The following is a 20,832-nucleotide window of genomic DNA, read 5'->3' as shown; positions in this document are numbered from 1 at the left end:
TTGAAAGGCCTTTCAATGTTCTAAGTGGTTAAATTAGACTGAAAAACTGAATTATTTCAAATTTCCTTTTCATAAGGTATAGTTTCTTCCAAGCAGTACGATTTTAAATTGGCCTGGTAATTTTGAGCTATGCATGATGGAGATTTGTTGGATGCTAGAAATTATTTACTAATTAATATAATATTAAAATCTACATTTCCACTATTCAATTTAATGAAGTAGTGGTTTTCTTCTAAGGAGCTTAAAACTTACTTCAAAATTAATTTTACAAAGCAGTTATAAATGTAATTGGAAACATGATGAACTTACAAGCTTGTGTGTGTTTCTATTCAAAAATATGCATATATCTAGTTTGGAAAAAATGTGTGTGATGAAACAGTATTATATTTACAAGCTAATATTAGTACCTAATATAATCTAATTACATTACATTAACTTAAAGAGAAAAAACGACAAACAAACATAACGACTAAGGAAGCAAAAGGAGAATCATACTAATACATGCTTAATTTAGGAAAGCAGTTGTTCAATACTTGCTAATAGGATCCAAAACTTTATTTTAAAATACAGTTTTGAAATACGGTTTTCTTTTAAATTCAAGAGGCATAATATTGTACATTTCTAGTGCTATATAAAGCAAATATCTTTTAGTAAATGAATGGTTTATTTAAGCCAAAGGAAGGGATTAATAGTTGCTGTAAATCCTTCAGGTCTATAATTTTATTACTGCATAGGAGACTTATCACTGAATTCAAACAGTTTTATACTATGACATACAGTTTTATACTATGACAAGGTTGTTTTTTTCGACAAAGACCGTCTTAAGAAATTTACTTTACTATATTCTATTTATTACATAATATCCATATGAACATGCCATTTAAGTAGAATGACAAAATACACTTCTAAATATTTTAAAGTATTTACACAATTAATCCTAGTGCTACACTGGCAGTGATCGTAATTTAGACAATCAAAATTATGTGAACAGAATGTAGTGAAATTTGGCAGGATAGATCTACTTATGACCTAATACACAAATATCCTTTTTTTATCCTATATCCTTGAGTTCATCAACTCAGCTTTACTTTTGACCCTCTCCCATCTGTTATCTTTAATAATTAGGTAAGTATCCCTTGAATAACCTAAAACAAACCATTAATATATAGGGTAAATAAAAGTCTTACCTTGTATAAATACCTTGTGGCTTACATACTGCACTGAACCTCCTCATATAATAATATCTCTATATCTCTCTCTATATCTCTGATATAATATCTCTATTATAAGTGAGAGCTAGGAAAATTTAATTAAGTAAGAAATGATCTGAGAATCGTTCCCTTAAAAACAATAGCTTTAGAGTTGCACTTCGATCTGACAAAAATGTGATCAAGACAGGTAAGACATTGTTCAGCACCTTGTTCCTTAGTACCAATATTAATTTTACTGCAAAACCTTTTAGAAAGCATCCAATTTAAGTATTTATTACACCTTTTATTTAAGAGATTTATATTATATCAGCTTGGAATATTTCAATTTCCCAACTTAGGAAAATCTACTTTATCAATCTTAGGACAGTGACAGAAGCTAGTAAAACTAATACCAATAGTATTTTTAACTAGCATGGCTTTTAACTGAACTGCAATTATTCACTCCGTGACATTCCCACCTAAATAGCAAATGATCCTCAAATTCCTGAAAGAAAAATGCATTTTTTATGTATTTATTCCAGGCAGTTGATCACCTGAATTTTCTAATATTCCCACTTAAAAATCGAATAAACCTGAATTGCCTAAAAGAATCGTGTTGTTATTCCAGACAGTTGATTACCTGAATTCTCTGCTATTTTTACTCAAAAGTCAAATGAACCTAAAATTCTTGGATATCATATTATTTGTGTATTTATTTTAGGCAGTAGATCATGTGAATTCCCTGATTTTTCCACTTAAAAATTAAATGATTTTCAAATACCTCGAAGAATTGTGTATTTAATCCAGGCAGTTAATCACCTGAATTCCTTGATATTCCTACTTAAAAATCTAATGAACTTCAACTGCCTGGAAGAATTCTGTTTTTATTCCAGGCAGTTGGTAATCTCAATTTTCTGATATTCCCACTTAAAAATCAAATAATCCTCAAATACCTCGAAGAATTAAATATTGAATCCAGGCAGTTAATTACTTAAGTTCCCTGATATTTCTATTTTAAAATCTAATGAACCTCAACTACCTAAAAGAATTTTTTTTGTTTTTATTCCAGGAAGTTGATAACCTGAATTCCCTTTATATTTCTACTTAAAAACCAAATGATCCTTAAATACCTTAAAGAATTGTGTATTTAATCCAGGCAATTAATAACCTGAATTTCCTAATGTTCCTACTTAAGTATCCAATGAACTTCGACTGCCTGGAAGAATTCTGTTTTTATTACAGGCAGTTGATCACCTAAATTTTTTAATATTCTTACTTAATAGCAAGTAAACCTCAACTGCTTGAAATATTTGTGTATTTATGCCAGGCCATTGATCACTGAATTCTCTGATATTTCTACTTGAAAATCAAATGAGCCTCAAATTTTTTGAATATTTGTGAATTTATTTTAAGCCGCTGATTATCTAAATTCCCTGATTTTCTCACAAAATATTCAAATGAACCTCGACTACCTGGAAGAATTCTGTTTTTATTCCAGGCAGTTGATAACCTGAATTTTCTGATATTCCCACTTAACAACCAAATAATCCTCAAATACCTCGAAGAATAAAATTGTGTATTTAACCCAGGCAGTTAATTACTTAAGTTCCCTGATATTACTATTTTCAGATCTAATGAACCTTAACTGCCTAAAAGATATTTTTGTTTTTATTCCAGGCAGTTGATATTTACTTCTGAACTAACAAATAAATCATCTTTTATATACATGACAAAGCCATCACACTTGTGAATGCAACTTTTGTTATAACAAGGATGAAATCCAGGAATATTTAAACTATGATGTTTTTGCATGATATTGGTAGTCTCCAATAGACCAAATACAAAATCTTTATTTAGGAATTGAAGGTATATTTTAAGATTATTAGAATTTTTACTAATATTACAATTACAATAATATACATTGACATGAAAAACGTTAAGACCGCTATAAGGTTTATTAAATGTGTTAATACCTGTCAAATCATCAATGATCATCAATTACCTATAGAAGCAAAAACTAACGTTATTTAAACTACTTAAGTATATCCTAACAATGGGACACACTATGTATTTTAATTGGCTTATCACCCCCTTCATTCTAGCGAAGATACAACCATTCTTACTCCAAACAAAACTATACCCTATTTTTTAGTTTATTACCTTCCTGCAAAATGTTAAATGAGATGGGGGTTAATTGTTCATTAACATATATGTTGTTGCACCTTCAATCTTACATTTTACACCATCTAATGGATCAGCAGCATTTTTCTTCTACATAATTTCATTCTTCAATGCCCAGTTGGACATAGCTACCAAAACCAAAGGTTTCTCTCCCTTATTTTCTTGTAACTTAACAGAACCAATAGCACTCTTACCAAGTGAGGCGTCTATTACTTTCAGCACCTTTAAAGCATTTCCCTCAAAAACTTTCTTTAAAACTTTTACTCTGTTCCATGTTATTGCAGATACCTGTTATGGCTATATTTTCTGAGGGTTTGAAAATGAGCTTTAATGCCTGCATAAGTTTAACAAAAATAGTCGAAAAAATTAAAATTAGTGTAACTCAAAAAATGAATAATTCCAAATTTCTATTCTATAACATTCTTGTAGAAGCAAAAGTTTGCCCGATGTCAAGGGATTAAATTTCAAAGAAGTGATTAATGTTTTGCAGAATCAACCTGTGCCATTTATTTTAGATCTTTGTTGCTATTGATCCTACGTTAATTTTCTTGGGACTAAAATGGAATAAAACTCAATTTTCTTTAAGAAACTACCATAAAACATTTTTGTAAAAGCAACAGTGTGCACCATATCAAGGAATTAAACTTCTAAGAAGTGATTAATCCCTAGAATTGGTAATATGGAGATTTTAAGTGATATCTCTCTTGCTATTGGAGTTATGATATTTCCTTAGGATCAAAATAAAAAAAAATTCATTTTCCTTTAAGAAACTCTTATAAAACATTCTTGATGATTGATTCATTGATCTCATTATATTTTTCTTAGGACCAAAATCCAAGATAATTCAATATTCTTTAAAAGATTTTCATAAAATGTTCTTGTAAAAACAACAGTGTGCACGATATTCAGTACTTAAATTGCAAAGAAGTGACCTTAATCACTTACACTTAATTACTTTCACTATCACACTTCACTTGCAGAGGCAACCTGGATATTTTATGTGATATCTCCATTGCTATTGATCCCATGACATTTTTCCTAGGACCAAACTGAATAAAATTGAGTTTCCTTTAAGAAACTCTTATAAGACATTCCAGTAATATCAGCAGTTTACAAGATATCCAAGATTTAAATTTGCAAAAAGCCCTTGTTGCCTTAAAGTGACAACTTGAAGAAATGACTGCATATTTCAGCTAGGATTGGTCCTACGATCAAAAAAAGTCTAACACTTTCATGTAACCTTCAATTAACGAATTTTCTAAATATTTATTTAAAATGTTCCACTTTCCTTAATTTCTAAATCAGCAGCAGTACGATTTTAGATGTAGGACAGGCAATATTCAGGTATGCATATGATTGAGGTTTGCTGGATAATAGATAATATCAATTAATTAATATAATATTGTGTTAATCGGCGCAGATAATTAAATTAGCCCAAAGTAAAACTAAATTTCCACCCAATTCGGTAATGTACAGTTTTCTTCCAGGCAGTTAAAGTCACGTTTCAAATACGAAAATTCTTGAAACTTCCTCGAGGAAAACCGCTTTGAAGAACTGAAAAATGACCACAACTGCCTGGAAGTAACAAAAAGTTCTTAAATTTGCTTCTGAGAGTTTGAAAATTAGTTTAACTGCTTGGAAGAAGGTCAAATGACTTAAAATTTAATAAAAACAATCAAATAAGGCATCATTAATAAAAATGTTCGGACAATTTTTTGATCAATACACGCTGGAAATTTACTGCATTACAAAGGGTTTTCTAGGTTATAATTTCCAAGGTTTTATTCCCTTGTATATCTGAACCTCTTAAAAAGTTCTTAATAGATGAAATTGTTCCTTAGAGACTACCCCAAGTCTGGGTAAAATCCAGATAAAAATGTCTATGATAGTTTTTGAATTAATATGAGCACAGTTTAATGCACCAAAACCGGTGTAGTATACAGGATGGTCCAGTTTAAACGTCATTAATTTTAATATATGATAGAGAATTTAGGAAGAAATAGACTTAGAGAAAATGGACCAACATTTTACCAAGTTATTAAACATTTCTGAGAAAAATGTTATAATAAAAGTCTATTTCTTTTTAAATTCTCTATCACGTATTAAAATTAATGACGTTTAAACTGGAACACCCTGTAAATATAAAATTATTCCTTGGGAATCCCTATGGACTCTCTTAAAAAAAATACGATAAAAAAGTGTGTGTATCAGTTAAAAGTCTCTCTTCATTGATGATAAGAGTATTTATCAATACTTTTATTTATACAAATCACTAAATAAATGACAAAAAAAGAGAATGATATGTCCTCTTTATTGGAAATCACGCCAAACTAAATTGATCGATTGGTGCAAAGCAAATATAGTTTTAATAAATCAAATCCGATCCCTATGAAACGCGAATCAATCACTGCTTTTGACACTGCATCAAGGGCTTTTCGGAATTTTTATCAACAATCAGACATATATCATATTATGATTATACATATCATTATTTAGAGATAACATTAGCACGATTGAAATGCTTCTAATAATGGTTAAAAAAACGTAATACTCTTAGAATTTATTTTACAAAAATAATAAAAATATCACAGCATAGATTTCTATACAAATTAAAACTAGTAAATGTGTCTATCGTGACGTGCCCCATTAAGTAACAACTTTTGTTGCTGTCTCTCTGCCACCACCACAACGGGCACTTTCTTCTTTTTCCTTCTAAAGTAACACAGCCAAACCAACACCAGAGGCAACACCACCAACGCCAAAGGCACCAAGAACAACAAAGAGAACAATAAGTTAGCACTCTTCTTTGTTCCCGAATCGGGTACTATAATAGTGACATTTTTATAGTCTTTTCCATATTCTGTGACGGCTAGACAAGCGTATAACCCACTATCGACATCTCTGGCCTTGAAAATGTTCATTTTGCTGATGTAAGTGTTCCCGATGTTGTTAGATGTGGTGGTGACGTTCAGGTGACAGTAGCACAACTCATCGTACTCGATATCGCATTTTGAACCGTAGCATTTCTTGAACCAGATTATCGTTGGAGGAATTACGCTGGAAACGTTACACTGGATGGTGAACTCCATGTTCAATTGGTTGGTCAGGTTGGAGGTGATTAAAGATTGGACTGAGGGTGGAGGACCCTCGTAGCTTTCTGAACCTGTATGGATGAAAGTTTAGCTGTTATAGTGAGGCAGTTGAGTTATTGAGGCTTACCAACTACTTCAATTATTACGGATTTCTTAGTAAAACCTTTCTCGACGCATCTGTATAGGCCGCTATGGTTTTTATTGGTAGAATGGATTTCGAGTCTGTGTCTGTTACTGCGTTTTTTCCACGAGAACTTATCGGTAGGGTTGGTGGTCATGAGATCTTTTAAGTTGCAGGCTATGTCTTTGTATGAGAGGCTGCATTCCTGGAAAAAAAAATAATAGGGTTGGGATACTTTAAGGGTTTTCTCGTTTTCGACAAACTTGATAAAGATAATCAGCAAAAAAATTGTTTAATTGGCTCAGATGATGGGTTGGGTTGACTACCACCTGAGGCATCTGATCCGGTATAGCAGATATTTTGAATAATGATTGTTTATTCCCTTAAGAATGAAAATACCCTAGAGTGTCATTTTGGGAAAGTTTTTACTGGACATTCCAGGAATCTTAATTTTGTAGGATATTCGATATTCTAAATTAATATCCATGAAAAATTTCCTACGATACTTGTACGTCGTTCTCTGCTACTTAGGTTATAATTTTAATTACTGCTAATTCGTACTCTTAAAAGTTATCATAATTTTTAAAGCACAATCAATTACCTTATATTCCCATATAGTATGGTTGGCCAATTGGTGGTTTTGGGCACATTTTAGAGTGATGGGGGTACCCACTTTCACCCGGATTCTTTCCACTTTTGGTTCAATTGTGAAGGGAGAATCGTTGGAAAACCCTATTAAAAAATAAAACTAATTATTGCAATTCACCTAGGAATAATTAATTAAAGCTGATTATTGCCAAAATGTTAAATTGATTTTTTTTGTTTTAATTATGAAAAAAATATTAATTAAAATCAAATAAAATTAATCTGGGTCTAATTAATTTTAGAAAAAACATTACTTTGGCGGGTATCAAGTTTTATTTTTATACATTCTATATGGAATTTTTAAACATTTTAAAGGAGTTTGTTATAAGCAGTTTATAATTCTAATCGTCCAACTGGTCAAATAAATAGACACATTTATCAAATAATAAATTAAACAATGGCTAAATTTAAAGATTAGGCGGCCCAAACACTTCACGTGGATAACACAAACTTGTAATTTTAAATAAATTCGCCCGCGTTCCCTATTTGTTATTACAAGGCTTCCTGTTAAAACAAATCGTAAATTATACGCGAGTTTACGACACTTTTACCGCTTCTTATTTGCCAAGTAATAAAACTATAATTTCTTTACATATTAACGAACAATTTTGAAAATCTAACTTACCATCGGTATCAAAAATATCTTGGCCATGACAGCAGGACACCAAGCAACCAAAGAACCATAGGCACCTAAAAGAGGTTTTCCAAAAACCTGTCATATCTACACTAAAACACGATCATTGATACAATACAGCCAAAAAAAATGTGATCGGATTAAACGTTCTAGAGGTCTGTTTTCGATCAAAGGATCCAAACATTTGCCGGAACGTCACAACAGAAACACCGGGATATCTTCGTATAATGGCTATGGGATATTTTTGGCCGTGCGTTCGGGACCACTGTTTATGGAAACACTCAATATTATAACAAACTGACAGCGGAATGAATTGGTGTTTTGGATTCGCGCTCACTTTGCGCGATATTAAGCGATTTGCCAGAGGCGTAGGTATCTTTAGGTTTACAATTTTTCACCTGAGATATAAGAAATTCGTGAGATATTCCAAGAATAACCTGTAAAGGTGTTATTGATAATGTCCCACTGTTAAATATACCTTTCACTATTATTATAATACATAAGCCAGAAAGTTGGGTTCTAGTAGAAAAGTTAAAGATAAAAATATAGAGGGTGTCAATTTGAAAACTTCTTATCCCTATTATCTCGAAACGGGTTAGGTTTGTATAAAATCGCTAGATTTATATAAACACAAGCACACCCCAGAACCTCCCTCTCGAACATCTTAAGTGTCAGTAAGAGTTAAGGGATTAAACATTGGAAATTACTTATTATTAGACCTTATTCCTGTAAATGTTTTAATTACGTTAAAGCTAAGATTATTTATCTAAATATGTCTTTTTAGGTTAATATTATTTTTATTAAACTTTTCTATATTTTGTAAACAACCGTTTTTATATGTCTCTATAAAAAAAATCTAAAGGCGTTAGATCTGGTGATCGAGCAGGCCATTCTATCGGTTTCCTTCTACCAATCCATTGATTAGGGAATCTGTTATTCAGCCACTCTCGCATTGGCCGAAAATAATGCGGTGCAGTTCGTTTTCTTGCAAAATGTTAACACCAACTTGATTTTCCAGATCAATTACATCTTCAAGTAGGTGTGTTCTTCCATCAAAATCGTCCTCATGAAGTTCCTATAAAATTTGCATCTTGTACGGATGATAATTATGTAACTTTAATGCTTTTCGTACAGTTTCATGTGATATTCCAGTAAGATGTGTGATACTGTACAGAGAGAATTGGTGGGTTCTGCAACGAATGTTCCCAAAATCTCTACTCGAGCATCTTCGTTTAAAACACGCTGATTTGCGCTTTTTTTGTTTCCAACTGAACCCGTTTCAGGAAATGTTGTTACTAAGTCCAAAATGTATCTGTGACATTAAAATTAGGATTTCTGTAATAAAAATCTTCTGCCGTTCTTCTTTCTGCACATCTTTCTTGCTCGCCATAAAAATCATTTCAATTCTTTGCCTAAGGGTGTATATCATAGTTACTAATTATTATCGCAATAAATTTGACCTGACTTAAATACCTAGTGACATTGACTGGTAGCTTAGAATATTGCAAGGCCTTTTAATGTCCTAAAACTGGTAGGAAATTGGTTAAAAGAGACAAAGTGATTCCTATAAAAAAATTGTTCACCCTCGATAATAAAATTGACGTGTCCTAGCGATTTTCGAAAAACCTAATCCGTTTCGAAATAATAAGAGTGGGAAGTATTCAAATTGACACCCTATAGAAACAATATTTAAGATATCTTTGCTATAGGTATTAAATAGTATTTAAGTTAAATTGGTTTATAGGATTATAACCTTAGAACATTGAAAGGCCTTTCAATGTTCTAAGATTATAACTGTTTTTTTTTTATTAAAACGCTAAGGCTGGCACTCATAAATGTAAGATCTTTTATCAATAAATTTGACGTTTTACAAAATAACTATTCTATTATTGGAATCTTAGGAAGTTGGTTAACTGGGAATATTCTGGATACAGTGTTTAAAATTGATAATTATCATTGTATTAGACAAGACCGGCTGGGGCACAGTGGAGGGGTGGAAGTTTATGTAAGATGTGATTTTCATTACTGTGTAATGTTGAGTGAATGTTTAGAATCTATAGAGCATTTATGAATAAAAAATTATTGTCAGGAGCGGGACATTATTGTAGGATACATTTATAGACCTCCCAATACAAATTGCTTGAATGAACTTCTTATCTATTTTAAAGATATTTTAATAGATTTTTTTTAAAATATCACACCATTTTAAGCCTTTTATCTAACATTAATATACAAAAAATTTAAAAAAAATATTTTAGACATTTTTAATTTGGAGCAGATCATTAATACAACTACAAGAATCTCAAACAGCAATTCATCATTAATTGACTTATTGTGTAGTAATTTACCTTATTTACAGGATGCTACAGTAACAGAAGGAGATGCTATGTAACAGAACATACACATTTCAGATCATATGGTAATTTATGCAAATTTTATATATCCTTATCCTTAAATATCGCTCAGTAAGTGAAATTCATCTACACTGGGATTTAATTTATCTAATAGACGATATAGATGAAAAAGTAAACTTTCTTACCGGTTCTATTCTGGATATTTCTAATATACCTGCACCTTTGAAGATAAGGAAGGAAACAAATAAAAATATTGTCCTTGATTAACTGACAATGTCAGGCTGAGATTAAAGTACTGGAATTATTATAAGCAGCTAAGAAACATTACAGCTAACGCTATTAGATTGGAAAAAAATGGCTTATTGAAATAAAAAAAATTAAAATAGTTATGTTAATGAACAATGGAGAGAATTAAACCTGTTAGGTAATAAAACCCTGCTAATTAAATAAAAACCAAATAAAATTTATAATTACTTTACACAGCTTTCAAAAACCCAATGCCTAATTAGAAAATTATGAATTTTTATTTTAATGACAGAATGTTCATGTAATATTAAATACTTTTAAAAAATGATTCCTTATTGCTCATAATGAACGTTTTGAAATCCTTGTGACCATTCCGGGCACATATAGGAAATGATCTGTGTTAGCAATTTGGATATTTCCGAAACATTCACTGAATCTCAATTATCTGCTATTGATTGAAAATCTCTTTGTTGCAGTATGGGTGGCCTTTGGACCCTAATTGACAATAGTGCCTCTAATTTAAAAAGCCTTTTGAGTTACAAGAAATCTTACATGAAGTTATTATAGGCAAGAAATGCTCTTTCTTTGAGTAAGTCTCTTCAATCAATCAATCAATCAAATATGCTTAAATTTTTGAAATATTTTCAAAATTTGTGCTCCAACCAAAATTGTCGTAAATACTGGAATCCTTAATCAATAATCACGTTTTTACCCTAAAATTCGTCCTCAGGATAGCACATCTATCACACTAATTAACACTAAACACTAAGGATCACACTAATGTGAAAATAATTATTTCACATTAGTGTGAAATAATTATGAAAATATTTTAAATAACTCCTAAGTTATGTGAAAAATGATCTCTGCAGATTTTATGGATCTTCGATCGTGGTTAATGCAATTGCCTTTAATTAAGAAAATTTGTCAGGTTCAGGAAACCTTCTTATATGAAATTATTTATCAAATTATATTAACTATGTTCAAGGTATACTGCTTTTTTAAATATATTTATATATCTCTATCTATTTAATTCTTAAGCCTAGCATACAGCATAATATAGATTAAAGGAACCCGCTTATCACGGCCGACCACTAATATTTTTGGAAAGTTTCACTAGAACATTCCAATGGGACCTTCATCAGGTATGTTCCAGCATATTATAAATTGATATCTTAAGCATAAATCTCTAAAATATCCTTAGCATATACAGGGTGTTTCAGAACTATGGGATCAAACTTCTAGGGATAATTCAGTGCGATATTAGAAAATATTTGAGTACTTATAGGAAACCCATGTCCGGAAAAGTGTCACTACAGTCCTTAAAGACGATGAATCGCCTAAATAGGATGTAATGCATTTAATTTTGGCTTTTGTACATGATATCATCAAAACAATTGTTCAAAATGTCAATATCAATGTTTAAAAATTTTATAGCTGATGATTTTCAACATCAGCAACATTGATCTGTCAACGTATGAGCAGGCATTATTGATGATTTTCTGTAAAAGTACGTGAGGATTTAGCTCAGCGGTTTGGCCACCCTTGGATTGCCAGAGTTGGAGCAGTTTCTTGGCCTTCTAGGCCACCCGATTTAACGTCGCTAGATTTTTCCCTGTGGGGCAATGTAAAGTCATTGGTCTACGAATCTCCAGTAGAAACAGAACAACACTTCATTGGATGAATTATAGCAGCATTTGAAACCATTCAAAACGAATATTAAATTTTTAGTCAAGTCCGCGGAAATAACGTGCAACGTTTAAATCGGTGTATACAGGTTGGAGGAAGACATTTTCGATAATTATTATGATGATATCTAGTACAAAAGGCAAAAATTAAATTCATTAAATCCACTGAATGATGTACTGAATAACCCCTAGAAGTTTGATCGCATAGTTCTGAAACACCCTGTATGTAAAGAAAATATAAGTTATTTTATTGTAATGTTTCTCAAGTTCAACTCAGCTGGAAATAATGATTAACTTAAGAAAAAAATTAGAGATATTTAATTATTCAGAGCGCTCTAGAAATATCTTTTAAAATCATAGGGCATAGGAATATCTCAGAACAGCATCCACCATATGCCTGGAAAGTTCACTATCAATAACATACCCAGATTGTTAGCTCTCAATAAAATTTATTTAGTTCCAGATTTTGTTAAGATATTCAGGGTGTCCTATAAATAATGGTAAATAAATTAACGGTAGATTCCTTTAAAAAAGATGAGGTGAAGTTAAGTTTTCTATTCCGAAAGTCCAAAACAACCAAGATACAGGGTGATAAGCTTAATGTAATTTTTTTAAAATTTGGCCATATATTTAGCATTTATTCTTCGGTTTGAACAAAATTTGGACAATTGTTTTTTTATATGACAAATTTTAAAATTAACTTTTTAAGGCGCCACCAGCAACATTTTGATTTTTTTTTAAACGCTTTAACTTTTTTGGGCAACTCATTCTTTTTTAAAAGGAATCTTCTATTAAATTATTCACCATTATTTATGGAACACCCTGTATACTATAGATGGAAATTAAAATTAACATTTTAGTTATTTTTAAAGAATCTTATGAGCCAAAAGATACAGACATATTAAAGGAAAAGTTCCAGAGTTTATCCCAATTATATAGCAGCCTGTCCTAAACTTCCAAACCCTCTTATGACCACTAGGGATCAAACAAGCTGATTTTAACCCCCAAGCAATCCTGAAAAAACCCTGTATTTTTAATTATATCCATTTCAGGGGCTTAAATCGTATACATGTAATACTTATATATTGCTATAATATTATACCCAAATGTACCTACGCCACTGCTAAATAAAAACACACATACATACGGTATTAAATATACAAATTATCAGATTACCGGCTCATTTAACATTAATCTAATCTATTTATACACGTACGGAATTATGCCGGAATGAAACATGACAAATGGCAACTTTTAAAAAATAATAATAAATGTACCGAGAGCGTTTATGTGCGAGCGGAACGCGCGTCAATGCAAACTACTACTGTTCGATTGCCAGGGGTGCTTGTATCAATAAAATAGGTAAACTGATAAGGAGAAGTTTGATAACGGACAATAAAACCCGATATGGGATTATCGATTAAGCCTGTTGTTAGCTACAACTTGTTTTTTTACGTATGGATACATTTTTTTATAGGCTAGTATGTGTTGCAACTGATGCTATCTATACATATATATATATTCTACATGTACTTGATGTGTATATGGGTATCCAGAGCCTTTATACATAATTTTGAACACTTTTTTGGCCTATTTGATGACACATTTAAGCGGTCACTATAGCCTTTGTCTTTCTGTATGGGCTATGATATTTCGGTTGATAAACAATAATTACTCATTAGTAGTATATATGCGCAACTTAGTCATAAAACGGACGTTATTAACTGTATTTCTGTGACCCATGGTTTTCTATTTCTCATTTTAAGCCTTTTTTTAAGAAACAATCAGATAAATAGGTTGGGAGCCATTTCAACTGCTTGCCAAATAACCAAGGCTATAGCAGAAGAAAAAGCATTGAAATTCTCTCTGCTGAAAATTCTTCCTACAAAATGAAATGAAGACAATCCAGTGTTGAATGGAATCTTAGCAAGATCGGCTTAATGGTCAGAAATACCAAAAGAGAGGGCTGTATATGACACATCCTTTAAATTCATACAAAATTAATCAAAAGTAGTTGCAGATGAAGATATACGATGTGGCAATGTTAGGTCAGTTATTATTAAGTGATCAACTATAACTTAGAGTGTAGGGACAATTGGGATAATAGAGTTTAGTTTCTTCAGGAATATACCAATATCCAGCGGGCGGTCATAATAAATTAAAAAGGCAACGAAATCAAAAGGAGTATTTAGGAACTTTCTCCAACAGAAGAATATCAGACTAATCAATTTTACAGAAAAAAGATTTAAGACTTTGTTTAACCAGAATAGCAGTTTCTCCGTGTATGGAGTGTTGACGACAATGTAAAAGATGTAATTGAACGATCAGAGACGTAAACTATTTTGCATTGCAATGGTCAATGATTCCTGAGTCTCAGATAGGTTTTCATGCCAAAAGTTCATAATTTGGCATTCTACAGCATCTCACCTCTCTCACAGGCTTTCAATAATTTTGAAATGTAGTGTGAATTGTCTGTGAATCGTCAGTTAAGTTTCTGGAATGCATAATAGACCAATACCTATCTGTTCTTTCTCAAATTGACGAGATATGCGGCAAACTATCTAGACAATATTTTTCATTGTTTACCCTTTAAAGGCATCTAGGAATGAAGGGTCTACTGAGTGTATACTATGGTATAGTGTACTTTCTCTTAACCTCACATGTTGCTGTTTGGGGTAATAGATCAGAGGCACAAAGAGTATTTGTATTTCAGAAAACATTTATGAGACTGATTTTTGGTTTGAAATATAATAAGAGCTGCCGTGAAACATTTAAAAAATATTATATTTTAACCATGCCCGGAATTTATATATTTAAATTATTGTTATACATATTTAAAAATTAAGAACATTTCTCCAAAGTAAGTGATTTTAATAAATATATAATTTTTTAATAAATGTTAGATGTAAGGATGCTCTTTATTTGCCAAAATTTAACTTTGTTTATTTTAAAAAGACTTCCTTTTATGAAGGAGTTAGCTTATTTAATCAACTCCCTGCTTTGTTAAAACCAATAGATAACTTCAATATATTTAAAAATAGATTCAATATATCTAAAACGTCTTATTGTAAGTTCTGTTGTCTATGATATCAACGAATTTAGCAACATGCTTAAAGTCACTCCTGCCTAGTCAGTGTCTGTACTGTTTGTTGGTACTTTCATGGTTATTATAGTTTTTTATGTGTGTAATTAGGTTTTTTTAAAAATAGTTTTACTCTTTTAAATAAGTTAATTAGGATTATCAGTTTATTTCTCTTGACTTGTCTTATTCTATTGTATATGTAGTATCAAATGACCAAATAAATCAGTAATCAGTAATCAGAAATGTTACTTTTGGTATGTAATGGAACTAACTTTTTTGGAGAGTCTGAGAATCTGTACAGATGGTTGAATGCTGGGGAGAATGCGGCGGCGATGTTCTGTGACTTATCTAAGGCATTTGATTGTGAAAGTCACAGAATACTGCTGCAGAAGGTAGAAACCTATGGATTCAGAGCTGTTTCCCTCGACTGGTTTTGTTTTTACCAATGTTGTTCCTGCTATATGTCAATGATATGTCTCAAACCCCAAATAGGGGCAAATTTACTCTCTTTGCGGATGTTACAATAATACTTTAGCATGACATTGACCCCAAGAGGCTAAAAAATACTACTGATGAAAATTTATTTCTTTAATAGTCATAATGTGAATATAATCTTATAGAATAACTTTTTAACTTTTATAAGTCGGTTTATTAAGTTCGGAATTGTCACTTTGCAAAATGAAACAATAAGTTCTTCTAAAAAATACACATTTTTGGGTCCAGCAATTAAAATTTGAACACAAACTATCAATTAATTACGATCGTCAATGATTCCTGGGTCTCAGATAGGTTTTCATGCTAAAAGGGGGCTTAAAAGTCCATTGTTTGGCATTCTACCGCATCTCACATCTCTCATATGCCTTAAATAATGTTGAAATATAACTTTTCGTATGTAATTAAACCGATCACAGACATGAAGTTTCAATTGATTGCGATCGTCAATAATTCCAAGGTCTCAGGTAGGTTTTTATGCCAAAAAGGGGCTCAAAAAACCATTATTTGGCATTCTACCGCTTCTCAAGTTTCTAGTATGCCTTCAACCAACTTGAAATGTTACTTTCCGTGTGTAAATAAACCGATCACAGACGTTAACCATTAATTTATTGTGATCATCAATTATTCCTAGGTCTCAGATAGGTTTGCATGCCAAAAAGGGACTCAAAAGTCCATTATTTGACATTCTACCGCATCTCACCTCTCTAACACGCCTTCCATCATTGTCTAATGTTAATTCTCATATATAATTAAACCGATTACAGACATAAACCATGAATTCATTACGATCGTCAATGATTCCTGGCTCTGAGATAGGTTTTCATGCCACAAAAGGGGTAAAAAGTTTATTATTTGGCATTCTACCGCATCTCATGGCTCTATAATTATAGTATGCCTATAATCATCGTGAAATATTAGTTTTCGTATGTAAAGAAACCGAGCACAGACGTAAACTATCAATTCATTGCGATCGTCAATGATTCCTGGGTCTCGGATAGGTTTTCATGGCAAAAAAAGGGGTCAAAAGTCGATTATTTCTCATTCTACCGCAACCTACGTCTCTAATATCCCTTTAATCATCGTGAAATTTAACTTTTCGTATGTAAAGAAACCAAGCACAGACGTAAACCATCAATTAACCGTGATCGTCTATGATTCCTGGGTCTCAGATAGGTTTTCATGCCAAAAAGGGACTCAAAAGTCCATTATTTGACATTCTACCGCATCTCACCTCTCTAATATGCCTTCCATGATCGTGAAATGTTAGTTCTCATATATAATTAAACCGATCACAGACATGAACTATGAATTCTTTACGATCGTCAATGATTCCTGGCTCTGAGATAAGTTTTCATGCCACAAAAGGGGTTAAAATTCTATTATTTGGCATTCTACCGCATCTCATGGCTCTAGTATGCCTATAATCATCGTAAAATTTTGGTTTTCGTATATAATTAAACTGATCACAGACATAAACCATCAATTCATTACGATCGTCAATGATTCCTAGGTCTCGGATAGGTTTTAATGGCAAAAAAAGCGGTCAACAGTCTATTATTTCTCATTCTACCACATCTTACGTCTCTAATAAGTCTTCAATCACTGTGAAACGTACTTTTTGTATGTAATTAAACCGATCACAGACGTTAATGATTCCTGTAATATAATCAGATATTAAACCAGGCTTTAACCAGTTCTCAAAATACAATATTAAGAAAGTCACATGAATCAAGAAATAAAGCTCATCCATCTTATTTCTTAGGGACTGTATATTTGGAATAAAACTGCTAAAACCTTTGAATGGTCATTTTCAATGTTATTAATAGAATATGAAAGAGCTTCAACTTTGACGCGGATTTGTCTATAAAAAAGAAGGATAATAAAGACATACATAGATGAGATTCGTATAGAGATGCTTTTGAGCAAAACTTGTAAGACTTTTGCTGATTTTTTTGTAGGAAAGTCTAGAAGAGTCCTATGCATTAATTTCCTCTATAAAACATTATTAAAAAAAAACGTCTAATAAGATACAGCAATTTTGGTTAATCTATATTAGAGAGCATCTTGTTTTACAACTATTGAACTTCTACTCGTGATAATTCAAAAACTCTTCTAGGCATTTTTATGAGGTTTCCACCTGGAGTTCGAGCAACTTTTTAGGAACAATTTCATATATTAGATATTTCTGTAGCACAAGCACCTTCTGAGTTAGACACAGATTTACGAGGGATGAACCTAAGGGACCCCTTACTTTTAAGGGTTGCTCCATCTTGTGGTTTCATACGTTAACAAACAGCTTATAAACCGGCCACACTGGGCGGCGCTACGGTAGATTCGCGAACATAACCCCACATTAGGTGACAGCTGTCTTGTGATGACAAAAAATTGAAAAATTCCTGCTGATTTTTTTTTCATATTTGCCATTTATCCCAGTAATTTAGCAATTAATTCCACCGGAAAAATGTTCTCTAGTCTTATTCGAAGGGTAAGCAAATAATTATTACGTAATTATAGTCATATTGATTTTTTAGAATGGGGTTACGTTCTTTAAAAAGTGCTTGGGCCTTGGGTAACTGATGATAATTAAAAGAAAATTTAAATATTAATTGATAACCTTTGGCTTCTAAGCACCACACAACTAAAAATTGATTTTGTAGGTCCCACAGTTGTCTAGGACAATTGCTCAACAATGCAATAGCAATTCTCTCGCCAGAACTTTCAGCATTTGTAAGTATATAGTTTATTTATAGTATAAATAATATTTTATATGTAAATCTAAAAACCCCACAAGGAATCTACATTTAATTTATCATTTTAAGCCAGTACAGCTTTCACCCCAAGAGTGCAACAGCCAGCCCCTGATTTTGCGGGAACTGCAGTAGTTGGCAATGATTTTAAAAATATAAAACTTAGTGACTTTAAGGGCAAATATGTTGTCTTAGTGTTCTACCCCTTAGACTTGTATGTATTTTAAACCTTACTATAAACCCTTTTTACATATATATAAATGGTTTTAGCACATTCGTTTGCCCAACTGAACTAATAGCTTTAGATGAACGGCTAGAAGATTTCCACAAGTTGAATGCGGAAGTTATTGGGTGCTCTGTGGATTCACATTATAGCCACTTAGGATGGATGAACACTGATAGAAATGTTGGTTTTTATATTGATTCAAACTTTGACTGTGATTCATCATTTTTATGCTTTAGAAAGGTGGATTAGGCCCTATAAAATACCCAATACTGTCTGATCTGAACAAAAATATATCAAAGGAATATGGGGTACTTCTCGAAGCTGAAGGTGTAGCCCTAAGGGGGACATTCATCATTGACCCCAAGGGAATCTTAAGGCAAATTACCATAAATGACTTGCCTATCGGTAGATCTGTCGATGAGACTCTCAGGTTAATTGAGGCTCTGAAGTTTGTAGAGGAGCATGGAGAAGGTAAGAAGAAAAAAAACTTGACTTTTTAAATGTTAAATTGAATGGAATCATTTTTTTTTTAATTTAGTGTGTCCAGCCAATTGGAAGAAAGGGTCAAAGACCATCAAGCCAGACCCCAAAGGATCTCAAGAATATTTTGCTTCTGCTAATAATTAATATAAATAAAAAAAAAGGTTTGTTGTGTTTTACTTTGTAAGGTTTGAAATATTTGTTTTTTTTTTCAAGAATAATTAAAATGAGTGAATATGGTGATTTTGTAGCCACATGATAAAAGGGACTGAAGAAATTATAAATGTTCTATTTAAGTTAATTTAATAAATTTTGGTGATTATACTGTTTGTTTTTTAGTTAAAAGTTGTTGTTGTCTTTCTCCAATTCTGCCCTAGATACATCATATAATTTATATTTTTTAGAGCAATTTCTTACCATATATTTATAATAAAGTTTGAAAGTGCTTCAAAAGACTCATCCTCGATCCATTTCAAAAATTAATTTAAACTATCACTATTTAACAAAAGAACTCGCAAACTTTGAAAATGTAGTAACTAAAGCATTTTGGGGATTTAATGTATTTATGTGACTGTTGTATTTGTCTGTTAATGAATTTATAAATATTTTACCTGGTTTAGATGACAGAATGCCTGATGTAACTTTTTTAAATAATTTAAAAAAAAAAAAGTGTTTTGGTATCAATTTGATTTTCTGCAATTTTGTCACTCTTCCAAATTTGTTAATGTTGTCTAATAAATTTGTCTAATAAATTTAAATCTAAAGGTTACCCTTAAAATTACTATCAATATATATTGTCCAAATAAGGAGGGCTTGGGTAGACTGGGAATTTATTAAAGATAGTGTGCTAAACTTTTGTACTTCAAGAGTTACTAACGTAGATTGCTTTAACACAGGACTCTTCTGATATAGCTCTCCTTTATTCTCAACATTTGGTAATTGGTTGTTCTCTTAACACCAACCTTATCAACGATAATTTACGAGTCCTCTGGTTGCTTCTTAATATTCAATGTTTAAAAAATATTAAAAAATTGTCAATTAAAAATTAATGAACTTTTTGTAAATACTATTCGTTTTCTAGATATATTATTTTTCACTGAATACTACTGGCTTTAGACCTGAGGAGCCATTCTTCATTAACAATTATATTACAGAAGGTAGTCGAGTCTATAAACCGTCTTTTATCCAGGGTAATAAAATTTAATTTGTTTAAAATATGAGAATAATCATGTTCTGAAATGAGGTTCAAATTAAACCGGCAATTACAATACCTCAAAAATTAGTTTTGTATTTTCTCAAGCAATGACTTATAAGCATATTATTCTGTGAAGTCCAAATAATTGAGCCATATTCAAGTTGTGATCTGACCAACCCAAAATACACTAACTTAACTGCTTCCATAGCTAAAAGTTCTTTGAAATTCCTCAAAGTAAATCCTAACTTAACTGGTAATTGATTGACATGCATTAAAATTAAATAGAAAATTAAAGAGTATTCCCAAATCCCTGGCTTGTTCTTTATTTTGCAGAAACTGACCATCTGGTGTATAAGACGATGAAATCTGATTCTTCTTTTTTACTAAAGGAAATGTTAAAACAGTTATCAATGTTAAGATCTAACAAGTTACACTTACACCAGTTAGACAAACTATCTA

General features: G+C 31.6%; 2 protein-coding genes across 12 annotated transcripts; one reads left to right on the top strand and one right to left on the bottom strand.

Moving 5' to 3' along the window:
* Positions 1–5,916: 5,916 nt before the first annotated feature.
* On the bottom strand, positions 5,917–13,486 carry LOC126746320 (cell adhesion molecule DSCAML1-like). 11 transcript variants are annotated; one of them, XM_050454508.1, is made up of 5 exons: positions 13,251–13,486; positions 7,855–8,261; positions 7,186–7,316; positions 6,591–6,789; positions 5,917–6,534 (listed from the first exon to the last, which is right to left on the bottom strand). In XM_050454508.1, exons 2-5 carry the CDS (start codon positions 7,946–7,948, stop codon positions 5,987–5,989), a joined length of 972 nt encoding a protein of 323 aa, XP_050310465.1. In that variant the 5' UTR covers positions 7,949–8,261; positions 13,251–13,486; the 3' UTR covers positions 5,917–5,986. The 11 variants fall into 11 exon arrangements, with proteins under 11 accessions (XP_050310465.1, XP_050310462.1, XP_050310466.1 ...); XM_050454505.1 differs by having other exon boundaries at positions 13,261–13,486; XM_050454509.1 differs by having other exon boundaries at positions 7,855–8,300; positions 13,265–13,486.
* A 4,558-nt stretch (positions 13,487–18,044) lies between these two features.
* Positions 18,045–19,502, top strand: LOC126746120 (peroxiredoxin-2-like). The gene is made up of 6 exons (XM_050454226.1): positions 18,045–18,210; positions 18,383–18,452; positions 18,545–18,686; positions 18,743–18,878; positions 18,935–19,169; positions 19,237–19,502. The coding sequence occupies exons 1-6, from the start codon at positions 18,187–18,189 to the stop codon at positions 19,323–19,325; spliced, it is 696 nt and encodes a 231-aa protein (XP_050310183.1). The 5' UTR covers positions 18,045–18,186; the 3' UTR covers positions 19,326–19,502.
* The last annotated feature ends 1,330 nt before the right edge of the window (positions 19,503–20,832 follow it).

Source organism: Anthonomus grandis, chromosome 17 (assembly GCF_022605725.1).
Source record: "Anthonomus grandis grandis chromosome 17, icAntGran1.3, whole genome shotgun sequence".
NCBI lineage: Eukaryota > Metazoa > Arthropoda > Insecta > Coleoptera > Curculionidae > Anthonomus > Anthonomus grandis.
The sequence above is the reverse complement of the archived record's forward strand: the minus strand, read 5'-3'. Positions and strand labels throughout refer to the sequence as shown.